Source organism: Silurus meridionalis, chromosome 25 (genome assembly GCF_014805685.1).
Source record: "Silurus meridionalis isolate SWU-2019-XX chromosome 25, ASM1480568v1, whole genome shotgun sequence".
Taxonomy (NCBI): Eukaryota; Metazoa; Chordata; class Actinopteri; order Siluriformes; family Siluridae; genus Silurus; species Silurus meridionalis.
The window spans coordinates 17170001-17180000 of NC_060908.1; the positions used below are offsets into that span (position 1 = coordinate 17170001).

Sequence of the window (10000 nt, forward strand, 5' to 3'; positions counted from 1 at the left end):
AACCAGAGGCCACACCTACTTTACTGATACTGTCCCAGAGGCCACTCCTACTTTACTGATACTGTCCTAGAGGCCACTCCTACTTTACTGATACTGACCTAGAAGCCACACCTACTTTATTGGTACTGTCCCAGAGGCCACTCCTACTTTACTGATACTGTCCTAGAGGCCACTCCTACTTTACTGATACTGACCTAGAAGCCACACCTACTTTATTGATACTGTCCCAGCGGCCACTCCTACTTTACTGATACTGGCCCAAAGGCCACACCCACTTTACTCTGATACTGTCCCAGAGGCCACATCTACTTTATTAAGTCTGAACCAGAGGCCATGAATCCTGTCACTGATTCTGATCACTGATTGGTGCATTTTGCTTACAGGTGGTGCTGCACCCAATGAAGCAGAGGATGTCCCGCCTCCAGGGTGTGGTTTGGGTGGGAGTGATCTGGTTGATGGCCACATGTTTCTCACTTCCTCATGCCATCTACCAAACCCTGCTGCACTTTGAGATCGGGTGAGGGACGCTTGGCTTCTGGTGATCTTTCTCCTTACCCTGTAAAAGTGGGTGGAGTTTAACATTCCAGCATGAACTGTTTGGCTCCGTATTTGTTTCCTTTGACCAGTTAATGTTTCACATCCACCTGCTAGACATTTAAAGGATATTTTTGCACCTCATTTAAAGATGACAGCAATTTGCTGAGGATTAATATATCGTCAGGGTTAAGTTTTTATCTGTTTATTGGTACATTTAACATTGGTGTTAAATAGGAAATGGCAGAAACAGCAGCTTGTTATTATGTTACCATAGAAACCACAAAAGAAAGAAGTTTAAAATCCCCTTGTCCTGAAAACTATCAGCTTTGCCTCGGACACTGAATGAGCCGTTACTATGGAAATGGATTAAAACGTATTAAAACGAGTGCATTAATAATAATAATAATAAAAACGCTGTTATTTCCAGTCACTCTTTTGTTAGCGGGGGTGTTAAAGAAAAGGAATGAACACCTCATTAGGAGTCCAAACGGTGGACTTCAGCAGCGTGGTAATTAATCTGATCATTAGTGGATTATTACATTAAAAGGAAACATGGCGTGAGTTCTGTCAGGTCTCAGGAAGAGATTTGAGGCTGTGGTGAGCTCAGTGTGGGTTTAGTGTGTGTGTGTGTGTGTGTGTGTGTGTGTGTGTGTGTGTGTGTGATTACTGTCTCGGTCCATAACGCTGGCTCTTTATGCTTTTGTGAGCAGAAAAGAGCAGTGAAGATAAAAAAGCCTGCGGGAGTCGAAGTGAAGGTCAGGAGCAGGAGAGGGTGCACTTTATTGTAATCGCGCTGCTTCAAATAAATAACGAAGAAATGATGCAAAACAACAGAAGAATAAAACACACAGCTGAAAGACACATTAACACTGCTATCGAGGCTGAAATTTCACTTCCTCTTTACACTCAAGGTCACCATGAACAGGATCATTTTATAACATCAGGCCTCTCTGAGTGCTCCAGCAATCCAACATGAAGATGCACTTACCTCTGCCTCAAACACAAAAAACACGCTTTTAAAGGTGATGCACCATTTTCACTGCTGTGACTGTGAGAAGCTCTCTGTACTGCTGGATCCCTCAGTTTGTTCTCCTAATGGAACACACTGCAGAACTCTTCTCATTAAAAGACGTGTTCTTGGTATCCAGCTATTTAAACGTTTCTCACACCCTGATAGAAACCATTTCCTCAGGATCTTCTGAATAGTTGATGGTTGTCAGGCAGACCTTGCACACAAAACCTTTCCTGAGAGAGATAGGTTTCATTTTCTTCCAACTAAAGTGTTGATTGTACAGTTCTTTGTTAAAGGGGTAATTGTTAAAGGTCATGTCAAAGGACATGTGTGTGTGTGTGTGTGTGTGTGTGTGTGTGTGTATTTGCACTGGGTATAGGATATTTTTTGTATTGAAGTTATTTTTTTCTCCTGCAGTGAGGGGAACGTGAGGATGGTTTGCCTTCCCAGCTTCCCTCAACCATCTGATCTTTTCTGGAAGTACCTGGACCTCGCCACCTTTGTCCTGCTCTATGTGTTGCCGTTGGCGATTATCACCGTTGCTTATGTTGTCATAGCAAAAAAACTGTTGGCGCGGAACGCCATCGGTGACGTGACGCTGGCCCAGAGCTCTGCCCACCGCCGGAGGAAGAGGATGACGATGAAGATGCTGATCGCGGTGGTGGTGGTTTTTGCTGTCTGCTGGTTCCCGCTGAATTGCTACGTGGTTCTGCTATCTAGCAAAGTGATCCAGGCTAACAACGCCATATACTTCAGCTTCCACTGGCTGGCCATGAGCTCCACCTGCTACAATCCATTCATCTACTGCTGGCTCAACCACAACTTCAGAGCCGAGATCAGATCACTTCTGCTCATCGCACGCCGTGGCAAAATCAGAAGCAACGAGGAGCCCTGAAGACCACAAGGACTTCCCATATACTTCATCTCACCCTTCTGAGCTTCATTTTTTTACTGATTCATTTATCAGGTTTTACATCCATCCTGAGTTTGTCAAAAAACGTTTACTGAATGTAGCTGACCCAGATTTTTTACATGTTCCTAAGATACCTGGCTAACTTTATTTCTGCTTGGTGTGAAAGATGCCATTTGTTCTTCAGTCAGGTTCAGAAGTTCAGTCGATAAACTTCTGGACTTCTGGACCAGATTGTGCTCATGTTGCTGCAGAAGGAGGTTTAGGGGTTCTGGTGTTGTTAGAGTGTAGATGATGTTGCTGTTTACTGCAAAACATGAAAACACTTGTATTTATGGAGGTGATGAGGATTTATGGAGTTTCTCAGAAGCTCAGCGAGCTGCTGTTTGTGTTGATTTGTGTGCCGTGTTTGAGAGATTCTCATGTGGGTGTTTATGTTTTAGAGTGCTAACGACCAAGTCACACAAATGTGCAGAAACACTTACTGTGTAACTCCACAGGGTTTTTTTGGAGAATGTAAAACTGTATAAAATGCAGAGATCAGAAGCGAAAAGAACAGCAAACAATCTGCCTTTGATCTGAAGAGTTACATTTTATATGAAATTGAATTATTTATTTGTTTATTTTTTTGCATCTGAGTAATTTAAACATGCGTTAAAGTCGAACCCCAAATTACATATTTGATTAACTGATGACAAATAACAACAATTATTTGTTTGTTTGTGTTTTTATTGGTTATTTGAACATTAAAAATGAATATTAAAAGCACAGTGAAAGTGTTCACATGCTACAGTCAGAATCTCGCTGTTTCCATTTTGGTGTTATGACACTGTTTGTAATCTTTTGTTATGTCAATGATTATTTTTTAAATGAATTCTATAAATGGATTGTTCTTTATTTCTCAGAGTTTTGTTCATATTCTTGCGTTTATGTTAAATTACATGGGGAATTATTTCCCTCTCGATGGTGTTAAGCTCGGTGTTAATTTCTGTGTTTGCCAAACTCTTAAGATCCTTCTCCATACAGCTCACATATTTTGTCAAATAGGGTTTTAGAAAGCTATATCTAGAAAGCCAATGTTGGCTAGTTGCTCATCACTTTTGGAAGAGTGTCTGACCTCAGTCTCATGTCTGAGTCGTGTCGATCTTTTTTCCTACTTTGGTATAATTAAGTTCAATGTGAACTTCCATGACTAAAAGCATTGCTGATATTTTCTTTTATAAACTTCTCCAGCATTTCTCCTTCAACAACATTATCTTGAAGCTCCATGTGCAGTTCTCTGAAGATTATTGTTACAGTCAGTTCAATTACATTTTTATTTGTGTAGCACTTTTAGCAATAGACATTGTCCCAAAGCAGCTTTACACAAATAAATAGATTCCAAATATCAAGTTTAAATAAAAAGGAAATCTTTAAGTTTGCCCCTAATAAGTGAGTCAGTGGTGACTTTGGTGATGGAAACTTCACAAGAGGTGGTATGAGGAACAAACATTAAGAGGAATCAGACTCAAAGGGAACCTCACCCTCATCTGGGTGGCACCGAATGTCCATTCATTACAGTTTCATCATTGTTGAGGTGTTCAGTTCAGTGATGGAGATTTGAGTATAAGTGTAAAGACTGTTTATATTAATTGTAATCCAAATCCGTCCATCATGGTTCTTCAACCCTTAACAATAATCTCATAGATCTTTAGTCAGTCAAATCCAGTGTGTGAGGAATTCTGGTAAAATCAGAAATATATAATTAATTGTGAAGCTGAAACATTCTCCTGGTTTATAATGATTTTTTCTTATCAAAAGCACTACACTTGAATTCCATTAGTGAAGATTGTTCAAGAAACAGACAGTAATGGAGTATAATTACACTCTGACCTTTAACTATTATTATCTCATCTCAGCATCTTCAGTGCCTCAGGCTGCAGTTAAAATCGTTTTGTTGTAGAAATAACTGCATGTTGTTTTACCTCTGTGAACTACACACTGAAAAATAATCAGCTTTCTGAAAGAGCAGGTCGACAATACAAAATAAAAAAATACACCAAGAAAACGTTTAAAGCCAGAACAAAAATATAGAGAGCGCTTACTATAGAAACGAGAACATATAAGAACCAGTGCATTAATATGAAGCTATAAAGATCCAGAAGAACCTTCATGAACTCTCTATGAGAATTGAGCTGTTGAAACTTCTCTGCTTGGCATGTAATCACGGCTCTCAGAGACCCTCTGCACGTGTGCGTGTTATTGTACTAATGGCAGCGTGTAACGTGAGAGGGAACGTGAGCACGCAGCAGAAGGGAGAAAGTTGGTGTAAGTGGCGTCTATAACAGGCACACGTTCAAATGTTTCATTTACATAAATTATAAATCAGCCTCAAGTCCGATCCGAGTCCAATCTCAGTCTGCACATACTGATTTAAGTGATGAGGCGAGACTCTGGCAGCAGGAAGGAAGTGTCGAGTGTAAGAGCTGAAATCAGAGTCAACGACTCTGGAATCTCAAACAATTAACTTCTTTTTACATATAAAAGAAAGATTGTTTTATTTATTTTAATGTTTTTTATTAGAACAAATCCAACATCAGAACCACATGCATAGAATCTGCAAAACAGGTGAAAGTCAGATCCAGGAAATGAGGAAGATCCAGGAAAAGAACTTCAGAGTTCTTACAGAAAATCCCATAAACTGATTAACTACCAGGATTTCCACAATACAGCTGAACAACCACAGATGTTTTCTTATTTCTGCTTAGCTCTCAGCAGGTCCCCCAGACCATCATCAAGGATGAGAGATAATCAGCTGAACTTTAACAAACTGCAGTTCATTTCGGGACCATGTCAGGATCTAATGATCTCCCTGGACATCTCTCTGATCTCACCATCTGCTCCTGCTGCAGCTCTAAAGTAACCATGGACACCCAACTGTCCACATCCCTCCATCCTCCACCACTGCTCCACTCATCTCTCCATCCTCTACCACTCATGCTTCCATTCTCTTTTTCTCTGTTCTGGTATCTAGGAGGTGGAATGACCTGCCCTTAGACGTCTGAGCAGCAGAGTGTGGGGTCTCACTATATTACCTTCAGAACAGAATTTATAGACTGATAATGTTGTGACCCAAAGATCCAGAATCAGGATGATGTCATTGAGTTCTTCTGTGTCTCATTCTGAATAAGAACATCTGCTCCATGCTGTACAGAAACATACCATATGTTCAAAGATAGATAGACAGATAGACAGATAGACAGATAGATAGATAGATAGATAGATAGATAGATAGATAGATAGATAGATAGATAGATAGATAGATAGAAAACCCACACTGGTGATTTTCAATTAATTTCTTTAATGATTTGGTGAAAATGTGAAGTATAAAATCATACACAGACAATTGACTTTACATTAACGTCTCTCACACACACACACACACACACACACACACACACACACACACACAGTGTAAAAGGTGTAAAGGTGTAACATTTATGTGCAAAAAACAGGATTGTGAATTTAAATCGGATGAAATATTTGATAATAAATACGTTACAGTGTAGTGTGTGTGGAAAACCTACAAGAAAATACACCTCAGGAAGGTTTCTGGCTCCACTACTTAGCCGTTAGCAAGATTTACACGGTGAATAGCATGCTAATTTAAATATCATTTCAGCTTTTCTCATTTTACTTCAGGCGGAACAGATCCAAAAGTTCCACTACTATACATAAAAAAAATGAGCACAAAATTGTTGAAGCTGGATAGCTAGCTAGTAAGCAAAGCTAATTCGCTAACCTTGCTAGCAAGTCAGTCAGCCAGCAAGATTAGCTTCATAAAGGCTACAGTGATGATTCTGTATGAGAAGCTTCTGCATTTACCTCATGATGAAGTTTTTGTGTAAAATATAACACATTCACATTTAAGTGATTATACTTCAGAAAGAAACACTGAAAGACTGGCGATAAATGATTTAGCTAGTTAGCATACACTTTAAATCTTCTGTATGAATGAAATGTGAAGAGTGAGAGTGACACAGAAACGTCAACATTTAACTCAAAAATAGTAAAAAAAATCATGAAAAAATATTCAGTACAAAGAAAATGATGCTAAAATCACACTAAGCATTAACTGCTTATGCTGCTAGCAAAGGAACACCACCATCTTGATTAGCAGGTTTTTGCTACTGCATTTTACTAGTACACAGAGGCCTGGTCTGTGATTTGGGAAGTGTGTGTGTTTGTGTACTCATTGCTGAGTGTGTGTGTGTCTCTGAGTGCGAGCGTGTTAGTGTGTAGCCGGGGCTAAAGTACGCTCTGACGCTGTTGCGCACTGTAGCTGGTAGCCGTATGCGAATAGTTTGTCGGATCGACGTTTTGCTGGGCGCATCTGTATTCTGATTAGCATTACTGGGAGAAATGCTAACCCTGGGGTCAATTTTGTTACCGCTAATCGCACGGCTTATGCTAGCACCAGGAGTATTGATGCTCTGGCTAGCACCATGGACATCCGCAATGCTAACCGTATGGCTCGTGCTAGCAGAAGCACTCTGGCTAACTTTTATACTGCTGATGTTTACTGTGCAGTCAGTGATAGCGTCACACTGGATGGAATCATTCAAGTTTATGCTAATTTTGTGACCTGTGCTAGTAGAGGTTTTGATGCTAATTCTGTTGTCACTCTGGCTAACATCAGCTGCACTTTGGTTAAAAGATTTTCTGTCACTAATGTCGCTAACTATTTGGCTGACATCAGCTTCACTCTGTAAATTGTTATCGGGTGTGGTCTTGCTAAGATCATGGTTAGCATCATCTTCTGTTGCTTTGCTTACGCGAGTGTCATGACACGTACAATCCTCGCCCGTGTCGCTAATCTTACATCGGCTTCCGTCTGACTGAAACACAAGGTTGACGTTCTGATTGTAGAATAGCGTTTGTGGAATGTTCACCTGCGCCATGGTAACCGGCACTCCTTCCGTCTCCATGGCAACCCTCCCGGACTGCTTGAACATCCTCCTGCCCACACTGGGGAACAAGGTGATTTTCAACCTGCTGATTCTATCCGGTTTGGACGGGAGTGTTAGCGAATGTGTGTGTAGTGTATGTTTATGTGTGGGACATGAGTGTGGTTGCATCTCTCCATCATGCTTCTCCTTTATCAGTTCATCTCTTACTTCTTTTATCTCTCCATCCTGATCATCATTCTCTTTACACTCATCCTTTATGTTTATATTTGAGACTTGACATTCCCCATCCTTCTCTTTGTCCCTCTCTTCATTTTTCTGTTTGTCCTTTAGCTCATCATAAGTGTAAGCCATCGTCCACAGCTTCCTCGGCATCTCAGGGGTCAGTGGGCGGAGCCTGGCCGAGGTACCAAACAAAAATGGGCGGGGCTTATCATCGCTTGGACTTGAGGTGTACTCGAAGCTGTCCAATGAGCTAAGAGAGGACGTTGTCGTTGACGACAGACTGGACATGCTTGCCAATCGCTGTGCAGGATGACGGAAACGTGCAGGAAACTGTGGGGACTTCCAGAAAGCGTAACGCCCCTTTCCCACGCCTCTACCACGCCCCTGCAACACCGGGCTCTGTGATTGGCTAATTTTGTTGTCCATGACGGCGTTGTCGCAGCTTGACTGGCGGATGACAGAAGGATGGGGCGGGGCTTGGGAAGGAGACGTTGTATCAAAGCACATTAAAGGCTCAGAAAGACATCTGTCCCGCGATTGTCTGAGTTCACCGAGCGAGATCGGCATCGGAGGTGATGAATCGAGCGTCCCACAGCTGGAAACACTGTCCGTGGTTTCTGTGGCAACTGTAAGGGGACACAAGGACAGCGTTCTCAGTGGAAGGAATGGCTCGAGGTCCGAAGAGAGGAGAGAAGATGGAAAAAAGTCCAGATCTGTCTCTTCTGAGGACGAGTGGAGAGGCAGGGAAGAGTCAGCTGATAAAAAAAAAAAAAAAACACAAAAAAACAATTTAAAAGAAGAAAAAAGTACATGTAAATTAGAAAATAATTCACAAAATGTCTTTTTTTTAATTTAGCTGATTTTAGATATTCTATTTATTGATGAAATATTATTAAATAGTTATTAAATAGCTAAATAATAGTTATTAATGTAAAAAAATAATAATAAATTATAGATCATAAATAATTGAATAAAGATTTATATAATAAACTAAAATACAGTAAGTATATAATAGTAATATATATATATAATAAAAATATAATTATATTATGATTGGGGTTGGCATCACACTTGGACTAGTATTTTGATAGAATTTTTAATAAAATAATTAATTTGTCCATCATTTCAGGACAAAATCAGTGAGTTAAAAATATCTTGATGTATATAAAATATAATATGAAAAAGAGAACTTTTTTCAGCTAAATTATTTTTCAGAATTTATTTCACAGAATCTTAAATAATTGTTACATTACTTTTAAAAATCTTGGGAAAAAAAAACAATCAATAAATGCTTAAGAAACACCTACACTTTTATCTGAAATCTAAACCCTCCTCCACTTCTTCCTTTAATGCAGAGTTCATTTGCATACCATGTCCTGATTGGCTCATGTATGTGATGATGCAATAACACTGTGTTTAAAGTGAACTCAGACTCCCCCTGCAGGTTCTTTTCTCTCTAAATTTCATTCCCCAGGAAAGATTTCATTAAAGCTTTATAAAGTTTAATGTGAATTTGAGCTCAGTGGAAGTCGAGATGCAGCCAAGTTTATCTTCTGCTGCCATGAAATAAACTGCCAAACACACATCCTTCTCACAGCTGCAGGAACTGTACTGCGAGACACCACACCAGCAGCAGCATTAAAACACTTAGTGGAGCAGAGAAAGAACAACAAAGATCTCAGATATCTGAATAAACATGTGGAGAAGAATAAATTAAATAAAAAATCCTGACCCGTAAGGTCGTTGTTTTGCTGTGCTGCATTCAAGAGCGTCGTAAAAACATCTTCCGCTTCGTCACCAAAGATAGAGGGAGCGTTCTCAATCAGAAAACGAACGAGTGCAACCACCTGGACACCGAGACAGGAAAAACACACAAGTGTAAACATGAACATGAAGGGTACAGAGATATTTCACTTCCTGCTCATGGGGGAAAAGCTTTTGTTTGAAATGTTTGCATGAATTCGGACCCAATCTGCATCCAATTATTGGTCCAATCAAGGTCCATTGACTACATTTCAATTGGTCACGTGTGGGCCTTTCATTTCTAATAGTTGTCTGTATGGTAACCTGCCCATCACAAGAGCAGAAACAAACACACCACCGCTAACGAGGGCTAGCCGCTAACCATGGCAACGGCAACCCGAAACAAATTACAGCTATTTAGATGATGTCTGAATTCTCCAGCTTCTTGCTGCTGCAGTCTCAAGGCCACGACTGCATCATCTGTCATTGGCTGTATATTTCTAATTAAATTTACATTCCATCCATCATCAGGTTCTCCAGCAGGGGGTCAGTGGATTTCACTGACTAACTCCAGTGTGTGTGTGTGTGTGTGTGTGTGTGTGTGTGTGTGTGTGTGTGTGTGTGTTT

At 40.3% G+C, this 10000-nt stretch overlaps 2 protein-coding genes across 5 annotated transcripts in view; one reads left to right on the forward strand and one right to left on the reverse strand.

Moving 5' to 3' along the window:
* The window catches only part of gpr83 (G protein-coupled receptor 83), a 5007-nt gene extending 1651 nt beyond the window's left edge, over positions 1-3356 (forward strand). Inside the window, 2 exon segments of the mRNA XM_046839552.1 lie at positions 384-517; positions 1967-3356. Of these exon segments, the coding sequence (XP_046695508.1) occupies positions 384-517; positions 1967-2444 (612 nt within the window). The 3' untranslated portion in view covers positions 2445-3356.
* A 2423-nt stretch (positions 3357-5779) lies between these two features.
* The window catches only part of arhgap20b (Rho GTPase activating protein 20b), a 25623-nt gene continuing 21402 nt past the window's right edge, over positions 5780-10000 (reverse strand). For 3 of the 4 annotated variants that reach the window (XM_046839124.1, XM_046839122.1, XM_046839123.1), the window contains 2 exons: positions 9363-9477; positions 5780-8385 (listed from right to left, as the gene is read on the reverse strand). In XM_046839124.1, the coding sequence (XP_046695080.1) occupies positions 6626-8385; positions 9363-9477 (1875 nt within the window). In that variant the 3' untranslated portion in view covers positions 5780-6625. The remainder of the gene's footprint in view (positions 8386-9362; positions 9478-10000) is intronic. The other variant, XM_046839125.1, reaches the window with a different exon arrangement.